This window comes from Pteropus alecto, unplaced genomic scaffold (genome assembly GCF_000325575.1).
Source record: "Pteropus alecto unplaced genomic scaffold, ASM32557v1 scaffold78, whole genome shotgun sequence".
Classification (NCBI taxonomy): Eukaryota; Metazoa; Chordata; class Mammalia; order Chiroptera; family Pteropodidae; genus Pteropus; species Pteropus alecto.
The window spans coordinates 10,775,687-10,791,426 of NW_006443124.1; the positions used below are offsets into that span (position 1 = coordinate 10,775,687).

Here is a 15,740-nt window from a genome sequence, read left to right on the forward strand (position 1 = left end):
TGGCGTCCACTTCCTCTTCCTGATACATCCAAACACGACCCTTCATTCACTGAACCAAAAACGCACCGCAACCCCCAAAGCTTCTTCCACAGCCTCCCGTAGTTTCAGGATCTCTCGACTCCAACACGTACAATGCGCTCATCTTACACAGACTCCCACCAATGTTTCCACTGACAGCTGCACACTTGAAGCTCCACGTGCCTATTAGTATGTCTTTTTCTCCAGGTTTGAAACCCTGGAGCCACATTTTTTTAAATGCACGTCTAGCTTTTTTAAGCATTATAAAACTCCAAAATGCTTATTCCACAAATCTTAGAAAATACAAACAAGCAAAAACTTTACAAATAGAAATCACTTTGGGAAACCATTTCATTTGGAATCATCCATCCAGTTTTGGTTTTTATACAAATATTTCATGGTTTTTTCCAAACATGGGAAACTATGCATACTGTTTTATAAGCTATATTTCTCGTGTAAAAACAATCTTTTACTCAAAGCCATTTAAAGAAAAATGGTGGAAATGCAACCAGTGTATTATCAAAAGCCATAAACAAAACATCATCAGGTCGCTGAAGCCTGCCTCCCATTGCCTTCTCATTAGGTTAACTACTTTCCCAACTTCTAACAGCATAGTTCGCCTTAAAGCCACTTCTGAATCTTCCCTCTTCCTCCAGGTACCAAGCCCTAACATTGCCCCCTTCATTTGGCTCATCCTTTCAAACATGAGTTATTTTGGAAGTCCTACCACCTACAGCTTCCCCACCCTGGGCTCACTCATTTTACATACATCACATGAGTATTCCTGAAACATTGACACTCTCAAGCTGCTACAAGATCTAAGCAGCCAGCGCTCCACACCAGAACTCCGATCTCAGCCCTACTGCCTGTGACAGCTCCCCTACAAAAACCACTTAAGATCCTTGAAAGGCCTCACTGGTTGAATCCGCACCAACCCGATGGGAGTTCTGAAAGACAGCTCATGTTGAGCCAAAGCTGCCCCATTCTAAAACCTTCACACCTGCCCCAGCTTTGCCTCCAACACCCTCTTCCCCAGGGACATGCAGGGAACACTGGTACCTCTTCTGGGTTAACAGGCCTGTGACTCTTTCCTGGTGACCCCAACAACCCTGTAAAGTAACTATGCTCTGTACGATCGCTAGCTGGCCAGTCCCAGGCTCCCCACTCACCTTAGCTGGTACCCACTCCTCTCCCATGGATGGAGGCCCAGAACACCAACCTTTCTACAGACAAGTTTCTTGAAGGTGACTGGCACAGGCTCTGTTGGTAGGCCCTGGCAGGTAAAGCTCTCCTAGCACAACCAGACATGGGGACTGTTCAGTGGCAGGACTCCAGAGTAAGGCCCTTGTTCCCTCCCCATGTAGGCCCCATGCCTTATACAGTTACGGTCTCTTCCAACGACTTTGACCCCTTTCCAACCCTCATCACCAGCCCACATATACACCAACACACATGTGCAAATGCACCCACCACACACGCCCTGGTGGCAACTATTACTAGCACACTCTGGGCCATGCCCTGTTCTTTAAACAGCGAGGTATCAGTCCTGACACTGGCTTTTATGGGGTCATAGCCTACCCTCTGCTATTGTTAAAACTCTGAAAGCAGAACCAGTACAGGGACAAGGTTCCTACATTGAAGAACTGGGCCAGGACGACACAGGAGAATGAGTACAGAAAAGGAGCAGCTTCTTGCCACCCGATGTGCTGTGCCTCGATTATTCAGAATGGAGGTCTCTTGACAAGTTAACAGGAATTTAGCTAAGAGAGTTCTTACCTCTGGAGAATAGTTTTTATTGAAAACATGCAAACACACACACACACACACACACACACACACACACACACACACACTATGAAATTAAGGAAACCATTCCTTTGAGTGTAAGACAGGTTTCTTTTATTAATTTTTCCTAAACTTGTCTCACGTTTACTGAACGTTTTTCTTAGTGTAAGAACGTGACCTGGAGCTTTAACAAACCAATTTGGATAATGCAACCTGGATAAATGCTTGTCTGCACATAAATCATCAATTCACACTGTCTGGCCTGGCCTCCATGTAATCCAATTGGTCTTAGAGCCTGCTTAAACAAAGAGCAAGCAGACCACATCATCTTATTTCTAGTTTAAACTTTAAACTTCAAATTCACCCCCATCCCAACACCCATACCCTCCCCCACCCCCCCACACACAAAAAAATTATTTGAGAAGAAATGGCCATTGAGGACTGAGTCAGTTGCATAAGAATTGGCTTACTCCTGCAGCAAGCACTCCAAAGTAGCTACTGGCCTCATAGCAGGCCAGTCAGAACTCTGAACAAGTAGAGAATGGATAGAGGATGCTCTAGGAACAGGGCCAATTCTTGGTGCCGCTGGGCGTCTGTGCATGCTTACACACCAACATAAATATACTTCTGCCTTCCTTCTAAGCAATGTTTCTCTATAGCACTCAATTTTTTTAGTGCAGAGATGGGACAGAAACGTACTCTATATATGCAAGGTATAATATTTCTAACAACATAGGCCAAAATTAACAGAGAAGCACTCTGTTATACAGAATAACAATTATTACAGATATCTAAAATGTAACCAACAGAGCTTGTAACAGTTTCTAAGGCCGGTGCCAGCTCTGGCCTCTAATACAGGCGTTTCTTGGCGTTTCCAGAATGCCCACTCCTATCAACAGTTACAGGCAATGCTTTGGACACCGCCCTTCTTTGACACTCATTTCACTCATCCAGGGCAACCCAGTGTGTCTTAGTTTTTTGTATCATCTGTCAGCTATTTAACACATACAAATTGGCAGATTCATGACAGATATTAACACTTAACACACAAGTGACTGTGAATGAGCTAAGAAAAACTTTTAACTCTTGTCCTAGGACGTCAAGCTATACCTAAAATTTACACAGAACATCTCTCACCTCAATAAGCAGGCCAGGATACAAATCTTTACACCGTAATAAGAATCGATTAATTTCTCAGTTAAACGTATTATGCCTATATCCGACAACACATCTACCCAATTCTAACCTTCCAAAGAGAAAATTAATTAGACTTTGACGCTTGGGGTATTAATGAAACACACTTTCAGGAACATACTCTTTCAGGACGAGCCTCCAGGCCTAAAATCCTCAGTTAACAACTCCTCCAGGTGAAGGGGTCTATTATCACGGGAGCATGTGGCATTGGTAATGGGAGCTCCTTATGCAGGAGGGGATAGGAAAAGGGTGGGGAGGGAGAGTTGACGTGGAGCAGAAGTGAGGTGTGAAGAAGCTGGGGCACACCTTTGTTATTCTGTGTTAATCCATGCCAGGCCATGCTCTAGCCCACAGGAAAAGAGGAAGACCCCACCCCCATCCCCACACCAGGCGGGGAGACTTTGTGGCAATCTCCACAACAGATTTTTGAAGCACAATTAGAGTTCCTGCCATATATGTCGTAACAAAAAGTCTGCTTGATAGCTAGTTATAGTTTTTGCTATAGCTCAACTTTCCAAAACAAACTTATCTTTGATTAAGCATGATTTAAACGTAGAAGTAGTGAAGCATAAGCTCAGTAAGACTAACTGGGCTTCTAAATAGTACCATTATGAAAAAGATACAATGCACTTAATTTCTGTATCTAACTATTTAGAAGTCAAAATGCTCCATACAGTACCTATATGCCCTCCCCGCAAATCCCCTAAAAACTGACTAAGAAATGTCCAGTATTTGATTGCTCTAGTAGATATTTAGAACAAAGTTGACAACTTAAAGCTTTATAATAGTCTGTTTTAATATAAACAATTGTTGGAATCAATCAATGTCCATTTCAGGAAGCTTCTTGTCTGAATCCGAAGGCACAGTTGTGTCTGTACCCTGCTCAGCAGCCTGAGGGCCTGGGCTGTCTCCTTCTCCATCCACTGGTCCATTCTGCTCTGTGTTTTTTTGATCCTCTTTTGGGGGTTCCACTTTGGGTTTGGGCTTTGAAATTATAGGGCTACAGATACTCATCAGCTCCTAAAATAGTACAAGAGAAAACTGGTTTCTTATAAAATAACAAATTCTACATGACACATGAAACTTAAGTCCACCTTCTCCTACCCAATGCCCAAGCAAGAAGCTAAGATGCAATAATGAAGTTCCCTCTTAAATGTCCCTTTAAGGACTATTAATAATAAAAAACAAGGCTGACAAGAAAAAACTATTTAATATTTAAAGCCATAAAACACCTTAATTTTAGCTTCGATTTCCTTTGCCTTGACAACTGGATCCATGGTCAGACTCTGCTTGTTCTGCAGATTCAGTTTCTTGTTCATCCACTCCATGGCCTCATTTGTGCTTTTTTCCACCTTCACCACATCAGCAGCATCCAAATGGTCATACTGGTCCTCCTGCAACCAGAAGCCAACCAGACAGTGTCAAAGGATGACAATCCCTCTACCCAAGTATCGTCTAGTACTTCACGATCTTTCAGGAAGTTACAATCATTCTAAAAATAGAGCACATTTAGCCTCGCCATCTAAAAAGACATTCAATCCCTTAAAAATTCAAGAAAGGAAAAGTAACCCCAATTTTTAAAACATTTGGAAATAAATTTAAAGGTCAGAAACATATAAAAGGTGGCAATAAAAAGGCTTTGACAGTATAAATATGCTTTACGCAAAATATTATGAAGAAAATTTCACAACTCAAAAAAATCAATGGCATTAGATATGAGAGCTGAGGTTTAGGCATGCTCATTACAAACCAAAATAATAATGAATACAATTTTTTAAAGAAGGCCTTTCAGAAGCAAAATTAAAACACACACACACTATTTATCTTTCTTATTTCTTACACAGACAATACACTGAGAACCCAGATCATAGCAGAGTAATTAAGAACCCGAACTCTGGAGTCAGATCACAGGCCAAGACCCAGCTCCCTCAACAGCAATAACTGTGGGTATTACTGTACGGATGGTGAGGCTTAAAGAAGTTAGAAGTTATCTATAAATGTTGATACTACCGGCTACTTCATATGGGTACTGTGAGGATCTAATGAGATAATATATTTATGAAGTGTATATCATATAGTGCTTGAAAATTGATAGGCAGTTTACTGTTAAGAAAAAATCACATCTGCATAACAAGCCAAATTACATGCCTATGTGTTCTCAGAAAGACCAGGATGGAGCAGGCTAAGTCACTGATGAAGCATTTCACAGCAAGAAAAGGAAACTGAACAGCATTGCTCAATTCTAGATTCTACCTATTACACAGAAGCAGCAAATCCCAGGGTTCTTGATAAGAGTCAATAAAATACACATTACATTAACATTAAAAAAGAAAACAATATTATTAAATAACACTAACAAGAAGAAGAGAAAAACTATGTAAATGCCTCAAAACTTAACTCTACCAAAACAACAGTAGGGAAGAGTAAAAAAAAAAATGATACCTTGTTTTTGAAAGAGCTGATTACTTTCATATACTGTTGGATTTGTTTCCCTAGTTCTTCAAATAATTTTGGTCTTTCTTCAGATTCCTGGAATCTTATCTTAATAGGTTGACCTAAAGTCTTAACAGAAGAGAGAATATACAAATTCTTTATAGAGCAGCTTAAACTATCATAGTATTATTTATACTATTATTAAGATCGATTATGGATTAAAGCACATTTTGTCTCCATGGCTATATATAAAAAGTTAAATATTTTTCCCCCAGCCCATATATACTCAGATTAGATATGAAAATATACCTCAGTCCTGTGCCATGTAGAGCCACTTCAACTTATCACCTAAGCCCTAATTCTCAATACACAGAAGGGAGACAACAAAATACTAGGTGCCTCCTGAGAATAATATACAACACTGAAAATGAAGTACCGTTGCCCCCCAAAATTTTTTAACCTGAATCTGACAAAGCCTCTAGATCTAACCACCAATTTACTAGATATTATTAAGTACCACAGAGATGAAAATCAATAAAATCCTACAGGACAAATGATCTAGTGTTTTTCATCAACTAAGAAAGTGGGGAGAAACGATGCAAAAACTACAGACACAGTTTTAAGAGACTTACCAACAAATGTATTGACCTTATTTGGATCTTGAGTCAAACAAACTAATTTATGAAATAAATTATGAAACAACTGGAACTTGAAAACTGAATATGTGGTGATATTAATAGTGATCTTAAGGAACTTCTTTTAGGTATAATGGTAGAGCTTAAGGTGGCATTTCCTTTTAAATATATATTGCTTTAATAAATATTGTTTTAAATACTACAAGACTTGCTTCAAATAAAAGTGGGAGGGAATGGAAATCAAAGAAAACTGGCCATAAGTTGACAACAGTTGAAGCTATTCTTCTACTTTCATGTGGTTTGACATCTCCCATAATAAAATGTAAAACAAATAAATGAACTCAGTGAGAAGGATCTCACTGGAGGGTCTTGTTATTCTTGCCAGAATGACAGGAAACTGCGGGCTCTGTCCCTGACCACTGCGCCACTCCAGGTTAGTTCCTAGTCCCCTTTGACAAGAAACTAAGTGATCCAGAGAATCGTGGAAAGTTTTTGTGCACTTGAACAAGACCTCAACTTTAGATAGTTCTCTGTACGTTTAACCCTAAGGTTTAACGATCAGATTCTTTATACACAAAATCAGAAGTTCTGCTTTATTTGTATACACAACGCTGCCAAAGCTATACAGGTGCCTTTAGAAGAGGAATATCTTGCTAGTCTTTGTATCTCTTGACACCAAGAATGCCCTCAATCTCCAATTCAGTGAATATGTGTCTCAACTCAGTTTTCAGAAAAATTCTTTTGTTACTATGAGGCTCTAAAAGTGACATAATGAACCTAAGTGATAAAGCGAATAGTTCTTCAATCACTTTCAGCCTGTCTTCACTACTTGACTTAAGAATTCCTCCCAATTCTGATATGCTCTCCTTGGAAACTATACCACGCATTCGGAACACTTCTGCTTTCAAGAGTCACTTACTTTTAACTCAGCCAATTTATCGACATAAACTTGCTTTGGCTGGTCTTCTCCATCCTCATACAACCAATTTTCGGTATCTTCTAGTTTCAAGGTAAAACTGTTACGATCCTGAAGATGAAGACAATATTGTAATTAGGTCAATCAAAAATCAGTTGATTCACCAATGGAGTCACAGGTGCAGACCACAATGTATCTGGATTTGCTTTAAAATATGAGAGGAGGGGAGAGACAGGGAATATAAAAAACAAAACTGGCCAAGTGTTGTTTTGCTTATTAGGTATAGGGAATTTTATTATATTATTCTCTCTGCTGTAAGGGACATTTGGGTGTGTTTGAAAATTTCAGAATTAAAAACTGCATTTAAAAATAAGTAAGTTAAAGTAAACCATCAGGGGAAAGTGAGCTGCTTTAAAGAAAGATACTAGGTAAATAGCAGCATGTGAAGGTATCAAAAAGTGATACATAAAGATTAACTTTAGGAAACATTCCACTCATATATAGAAACTATTACCTCAAAAAAGTACATTTTAATCATTTTGCTATATACTTACAGATGCACACTTCCCTTCTAACACATTTAAGGATGCTCCCAGAACACACATAACAGGTAGGCACACTGTGGGATATACTTACATCTTCACTCACAAATTTTTCATATTCGCCACTAAGCTTGTCTCTCATTTCATATACATATTCTTCTACTGCGTTCTTAGCATCATTCCTCTCCTTCTCCAGCTTATCCTGCATAATCATCTTACCCTGAGAACAGTGAAAAATCAGACATTTAGACAACTGAGACAACTTCCTCTTAAGTATTAAATAACATAATCATAAAAGTAGGATATGCTTCTTTCCCAAATCCTTTTAGTTCTGCAAATCATCCAAGAACGAGCTGGAAGCATGAGTCCTCAGTAAATGATGAAGATCAAGTGAGAACTTTGGGGGGTATGCTTAGAAAAAATTTAAAAAAAAAAAATTAAGAAAGAGAACTTTACGAAACTATTAGCACGAAGGTGTTATTCTCTGCTGTATTATTATTCCTACGGAATACCAAGAAAAATCAAATTTATTCATATAGTATAAATGCTAAACATCCTATAAAACAAAACTATTCTAAGATCCAATGCATACATGGTAAGAAACCTCACAGACAACAATTAATTCAATATGCTCCAACATCCCCAACCTTATTTTACATCACTCATCATAACAAGAGTTACATACTGACTGGCTACAGAAGGAGCTAATCAACAAAACAATGCTACCATTAGTGCTATGTGGTTTCTCCTGCCATCAGCTTCCAGGACCCACCACCTCAAACATTCCTACTTCTAGTGAACCAATTTACTCATACACCCAAACATGAACGACACCTCCCCTAGCAAAGCCCTAATGTTAAAGATTTCATAATAGAGCTTCTCACAATGCGGATGCAGTATCGCCACGAAAGAATTTGGCATTACAAGGGATTGATTAAACTTGCCTTTGCAGTACCCAAAAATCTAAAATTATTTTTTCTCAAACTGAAAACCACCAAAAATGTGTAATGGTCATTAGACACAGAGTTTAAACACTATGTTACATTAATTTATTAGCTTATTATTCTATAAGACTTGAAATAACCACCTCATTTTCAATGTACAAGTTGAGCATCTCTCTGTCTATCTGCCATAATAGCTGATTCTCAATTGGCAGGTCCACAGTACTGGTCTTCACTTTTGCCTTCTTGGCTTGAGGTGGTTGATCCATCTTTTTGTCCTTGGATCCAGCTTGAGAGGTCTAAAATAACAGAAATCATTAAGGACAAACACATAAACGATCTTAAACTTCCAAATCACATTTCAAAAGCTGTTTTTGCTTTCTTATTAACTTTGTTTTCTGATGATCTAAATAACCCAGGACGAATTCTTATAATATCTGCAAAATTAAAAATATAAATATTATAAAAGTAGTCAAATCCATAGAGAAAGTAATGGTGGTTTCCAGGAGCGAAGGGGACTAGGGTTGGGGAAATAGGGAGTTGTTTAATGGGTACAGAGTTTCAGTTTGGCAAGATGAAAAGTTCTGGAGGCTAGTTACATCACAATGTGAATATACTTAACACTACTAAACTGTTACACTCACACAACCACCTCCCATAATCCCACGATCAATATATAGTCACTATTAACTCTTCTCTAATATTCTTCCAATCTAATCTAAACATATAGACATACAAAAGAAATCAGTGGGGAGAAGGTATACAATTTTTGGATCAGAAACATTATCGATATGATTTCCAGAATGTCTGTACCTATTTACATTCTCACAAGGAATGAGAGAATCCACTCTACTGCACCCTGGCCACAAACAGGAATCTGTTTACCATCATGTCACTATTATTTTCTTTGGGTCAATAACCTTTTTCACACACTTATAAACCATACTTATTTTTTGAAATTGCTTAGTCATATTTCATCCATCATTCTTTTAGTCCCCAAAGTGACTGACTCTTCGACTTTTTTCTAAATTTTTCTAACTTTACATTATTTATCTATGCAAGTTTTTATTATTGAATCTACCATCTTTTCCCGTGATTACTTTCATTGCTTTTATGCTTTGAAAGCCCTTCCTGGTCTAAAGATTAGAAAAATATTCATTGAAGTTGTTTTAATTTTCAAATTCATTTGGAATTCAATTTACTCTATGACATAAGGCAAGATTTCAAAGCCATTCCCCACCTCCTATCCAAGTAACAAGTCAATTGCTAAAATTTATGTATCACTTGTATTTCATTTCCCTTTGAAACAGCACATACTGTGGAAAGTGCCAGTTCCCAAGCCACCTCATGGAAGAAGCCTCAGTAATAACCACCCTGAAACTTCCCATAGCTGCTTGGCATTTGCGGGGGTGGCAAGTGGCACCTCTCCTTTCTCCTCCTCCCCTACATTCCACAAATGCATGGGAGGATGCACACTTCACTCTTCCACTGTCCCAACCCAGCCGACAAAATGAGGGGAAAAGGCGTATAGCAGACTAAACCATCTGTGACCATAATTTCCTCTATTATTTTCTTTTTTACAATTATTTATGTAGCTAAAGTAAATTAAAATTTGTTAACTGATATGAAAATAGATAAAAGACTTAAGCCACCTCATCAAAGCTTTGCCAAACTTTTTTAAATGCCACAATCAGAAACACTAAAGGTTAGATTATATATTACAATGTCATAAACAGCATGAAAGAAAAAGTGTTTACAATGCTGACAACAAATTTAAACATGAAAACTCAAAAATTAGAATTAAACAAGTATATTACGTATTCATTTAAATAAATGAATAAGTATATTACATTATTTACAAAATGTTTAAATACATTATTATTTAAAACAATATCTTTTAACAAAAGGACAAGTTTTTGAGAGTTGACAAAATATGAAAGAACTATCTCGTTTATCAGTAAAGAATAGGCAGGATAACTATCAACAGACATTCAGAGACCAGCATGAACCAATTACCAGACTAGAGCTTTCTTCTCGTACACTGACCAGCATAGATTTTAAAGACCATTTCACCGTATGTACTCTCAAACATACTACAAAATTTTGCTTAAAAACTATTCAAATACAGGAAGAATTCCTAATAACTACACTCTCCAAGACACAGTAAAAACATGGCCAAAACCCATGTATGTGAAGAGACTCTAACTCATCCTCTAAAATACAATTTATACCTCCATTTCTTCAGACTCTGCCTTATTTTCTGCAGGCGTCTGCTGCTGTTGCTCTTCAACATGTGGTTCCTCTTGGTCCACTTGCATCTTCTGAAAAATAGGTCACATCAAATTCTAAACAAGTTAATACCAAAGACTAAGCAACCTTCATGACACAGCGGCGAAATCACATGGTACTGAATTCCAGCTGAATTCCCAGCCATCAGAAGACCTAGGCTCAGGTACCAGCTATGATACAAATATTAACCTGGAATGCAGACACTTTACTCTCTGGACCTGTTACCACATCTGTACATTGGAGATAACACCTGCTCTGCCCTATCCGTATATAAATAGTGGCTACAGAACTGCTTTATAAACTATTAAGTACTCACAGTACACAGTGCGGCAATATTTAACACAATCTGAAGACAGCATGAGTTTCTCCAAGTTTCCGCATGAGTAAATTTCTCTAAAAAATCTTAACTTTTCAAGCAGTTTTTAAATCAGGCTTTTCATTCTCAAAAGTACAACCACGGCATGTATTAGGAGAGGTGGATACCCTGAGAATTCTGTTAAAAGACTCAATAATGAAAAAGAAGAGAGAAGTTTGTGGAGACCCTCAATCAGTGGCTTTCAATGCCTACAGCACAAGAGAATGACCTTGTAGGCTTTTAAAACGACTGATCCCTGGGGCCTTGCCCAGATCAACTCAAACCTCTGGAGATGAGACCCAGGCATCTGTAGTTTTATAAAACCTTGATCCTGATGCACAATAAAGACGAGACTCAGTGCATGATTCCAACAAATGAGTGTAAAATCCAGTCTACTTGTGAAAACAATCAAGTGAGACTCAAGATTCTTTAGTTAGCAGGAAGAATTAAAAACTCAAACTGGGAATTGCATGGTCTAAAGGAGGGAGTCAATTATGTTCCATTTCTATATAAATTCTGTGTAAAGACTTTCTGCTAGGTTCACCCATGCTGGCGGGGAGGTGAGGTTTTGCCTGCAAACCCACACTCAACAGCTCTGTCACAATGTTCCTCACTTGTCATCCAGTTTATTTGCTAGAATTTCTAGACAAGTCATCTCTGGGCATTGTAAATGGTATAAAATGTCCAAATTACCTCTTCCTCCTTTGCATTCTGATCTGTCTCCATTGGCTCCTCATTCTCCTCGAACTTGTGCACTTCCACTAGAGACGCACTGGACACACTGAAAATGCCATGGACATTTACTCGAACCTTGACTTTCACTTTTGAACTGGAGCCGTCAGACTGAGGAGTGACTTTCTGAACTGAAAACTGAGCTAGGGAGAGATGAAAGACAAAAGAGAACAAACCACCTGAGAGGAGGAATGCAAACATGAGTATACGCACAGATGGCTAATTATGCCCATTTGTGAATGACAAGTCAGTAATATGACAACTCAAATATGCAAAGTGGTTACTCTTAGAATCTTACGAAATCATCAGATTTCTTTCTCTTTCACATATAGTCAAATTCTCATCGTGTCCCAACTAAGGACTCAAACATCTCCTAATCACTCCAAACATTTCTTCCCCTTCAGTTCCGTATTCCAAATCACCTTCACATGTTACTGCCAGATAAATTCCTAAAACAATTTTGTCACATTCACGTCTACTTAAAAAAAAAAACCCACTATGGAGTGTTTTTATCATTTATCAAGAAACTGCCATTTCTAGATTCAATTACTAAACCAATGTTCTACTTATGTTTTTTAATTCACAGAACTTTTTACTAAATGAGAAAAACAGCAGGTTAACTTTCCACAGCTTCTAAGTGCCATTCAGGATATTCCTAATACTTACACATGTATTCTAGATCCTGTTAAGCATTATATAACTCTTTCTCTCTCCTCAACTGGTACTATTTCCAGATTATAAGTTTCTTGGAGTCTATAAAGACTCTAAACAATATAGTTCCATAATTTATGATACTGATATCACAATTTCCTAATCATTTTCTGTGTACATCTTATAAGTCTATGTTAGGGTCAAAATTGAATTTAATGCCTTTTACAATCTAGCACCACATTATGTACATGGTATACCTACAACATGCATTAACCAAGAAATACTGCCCCAACAATAGGAAATCCAATTAAATACCGGCCATCCTACCGGTTCTGAACCTGGTAACAAGAAGAGAAGAGAGTTTTTCTGGTAATCTAAAATATTCTAATTTCAGAATATTGTACCTGTTCTGCTTATCCCAGTTCTCCCAGGTATGTATGTATGTATGTATTTGTGTGTGTGCATATATTTCCCCACTCCCCACCGCCAATTCTCAACTCTTTACTTACCTATAGCAGGATCTGGATAGGGCAAGTCCTGAGGAGAGCTATAATAGGCCTCAAGAGTGAAAGGTTCCTTTCTATAAAATGTGAGTACTTTAGAGAAAGGGGCAGCATGATTTTTTGAAAAGACTTCACAGTCACTGAACAGAGAAAAAAAGACAAAAACACAAATTTAAGATATTCCTAACACTTTTGTCCATGTAGTCTAGGTTTATAATTATTATATAGCTTTAGTTACTCTTCTCGACTGACATAATTTCCAGATTATAACAGTTTCCAAAAACAATATACACACAAACACACACGTCAGTTTTTAAAAAAGAAATATATTTCGATCAGCACAAAAGACACCAATTATTTCAGCAGAATAAAGTATATGAAACTAAATAAGGATACGAGTTTATTCTGATGACTAAAGTAAGTAATCACCTTGCTTCATGTACTGTAACAAAATGTTACGGATTTTTATAAGTTGAATAAGAGAGTAATGTTTTACACAGACTTAACACTGAATTAACTTTAAGTATTAAAAAGATCAATAAATGCTATTACCTTGACCCTTCTTCAGCTGGAGAATTCCATCTCAGAGATATTGGATATGGTACTACATCAGTGATAGAAAATTCTCTGACTTTGAATGCAGGCGATAAGATTGCACACTAGAATAATAATTTTTTAAAATTCCATTTGATAAGTATAAACATTATGAACTGATATTAGGAGAGCTATAAAAATTAGACTTCAGAAGAGCATCAAAGGTTTTTAAATATTTACATTAATAATTTAATGGTGTCTGAATAAGCAGCTTTTACAAACTTCTTCATTTGTCAAACTACCTATATAAGCTAGCTGTTCCTTATCATTTTTCATTAACCCCAACCTTTACTTATTTGGTGTATAATGCTACTTCATAAATATACAATAGATAATATGCTAAATTCTAGTAATATTTCAGGCTTACCTATATTTCTAGTAAGTTAATTCATCTTATTAAATGTTATAGCGTACAATTCCATGTATAAATGCCACCTCTGATATCCATTTTAAAATAAAAGTTTCAGAATCTTACCAGAGGTCACCGTGAGCTAACCCCAGGTTATCAGATACATGAAACCAATGCACTCTTGTTACAATGACCTATAAGTGGCTACCTGTGGAAGAAAGCTCACCTGCAGTGCACAGCCTCGAGTGACAGCTTCATCGGCATTTAGTGTTGTACTGAGCTCTTTACCAAAAAATTTGCTGATCTTCTCTTTTACTGCAGGGATTCGTGTTGCACCACCAACTATCTCCACTGCATAGATATCTTCTTTCTTTAACTCTATTTTAAATGATTAGACATTTAGATTTTAAAATCTTTAAATTAGTATTTTACAGTAAAATAAAAGAGCAATACACCTTATCACAACAAAATATCTCACAGATGTTTAACAAAACCCCACCACTCCTTCATCCCCTCAACCAGCACGCATGCCAAAGCGTGTGTTCACATGCACACATGTGCGGCATCTAGAAACAAGTAGGTATGTTTAGATTCTCAAAATAATGAGGGCAGGGTGGCACAGTAATCCTGGGATTTAGGAAGTGACGGCCAGGAACACACAATGTCCTATAATCTCTGAAAGAATTGTTAAAGAACTGTTAAAACGTGAATAGTAAAGTCAGCCACAAGGAAGTAAAGAGGGCCTTGAAATACTGGATCGCCCTGACAGGGCGTGAAAGAAAGGAGGTGTTCAGATGCACATCTAGCCACTCCAGCCCTCTGCCCAGGGCTTAAGCATAGTCCATGATGTGACACAAGCACGCTCTCCTTGTATCAGAAGGGAAGAAAGTACACACCAAGGCTCTGCTGTCACTCATAAAACACCTCTCACTAGCACCTGGTTTCCTGGTCACATTTTATGTAATAAACATGGACAATTTGTTAAGAAGGGCTATTTAAAGAAACGGGCTGTCCCAGTGTGGAAAGAACATGCCCGTTTGAAATAATCACTGTGATTTAAGAGCTGAGCCTGTCAAGCTGACAGTACTTTCAACACTCAGAAATAGTTAGCAACCAACCCCACAGTGGACTCCAGGTAAACTTTTGTCAAGGTTTAGGGAAAATTAGTAATATATTCTTAAATCAAACTTCTACTTTTTATTCCGTAATAAAAAAGCATCAAGTTAAAGTACAAATGTGGTCATTATATCCTCCCTTTGCTCTATTTGTCACTCAGCAAAAAGATTTCATTGACAGAAAAGCCCACAAGACTACTAAAGCAGCACTGCAAGACAATTTTTACCACGATGAAGTAACGGAAACGTTTATATCCATCTTTGAGCCTGAATCAGGTTTCTTGGGAAAATGTTTAGATTTCCCTAGACATCATTACCAAAAGATTACTAAGGAAAAGGGGCACTCCAGAAGGAACATATAAAGCTTAATATAGCACTGAAGTAGTTCGTACAATAAAAATCTGTATAACCGAAAAAAAAGTAAGAAACAACATTTCCAAAGAGTATGAGATATACAAACAATTCAATCACATAAATACTTACTGGCTTGTTCCAAAACACTACGAAGTGGTGGCTCCACTCTAGATAAGAGATCATCACACATCTCCAGAAATTTACCTCTATGAAAAAAAAAAACACAAAAAGTTAAATTACATTCATTACTTTTATAAGACCAGTATTAACAAGTATTGGCAAGATGTAGAGAAACTAGATCTCTCACACATTCCTGATGGGACTATAAAATGGT

At 37.5% G+C, this 15,740-nt stretch overlaps 1 protein-coding gene across 1 annotated transcript in view; it reads right to left on the bottom strand.

Annotated features, from left to right (window-relative positions):
• Positions 1-3,771: 3,771 nt before the first annotated feature.
• Positions 3,772-15,740, bottom strand: part of HSPA4 (heat shock protein family A (Hsp70) member 4) — a 37,469-nt gene continuing 25,500 nt past the window's right edge. The window contains exons 8-19 of the mRNA XM_006923139.3: positions 15,536-15,612; positions 14,164-14,315; positions 13,547-13,653; positions 13,001-13,134; positions 11,802-11,983; positions 10,696-10,785; positions 8,611-8,763; positions 7,618-7,743; positions 6,985-7,092; positions 5,440-5,559; positions 4,230-4,391; positions 3,772-4,017 (exon numbers count right to left, since the gene is read on the bottom strand). Of these exons, the coding sequence (XP_006923201.1) occupies positions 3,814-4,017; positions 4,230-4,391; positions 5,440-5,559; positions 6,985-7,092; positions 7,618-7,743; positions 8,611-8,763; positions 10,696-10,785; positions 11,802-11,983; positions 13,001-13,134; positions 13,547-13,653; positions 14,164-14,315; positions 15,536-15,612 (1,615 nt within the window). The 3' untranslated portion in view covers positions 3,772-3,813. The remainder of the gene's footprint in view (positions 4,018-4,229; positions 4,392-5,439; positions 5,560-6,984; positions 7,093-7,617; positions 7,744-8,610; positions 8,764-10,695; positions 10,786-11,801; positions 11,984-13,000; positions 13,135-13,546; positions 13,654-14,163; positions 14,316-15,535; positions 15,613-15,740) is intronic.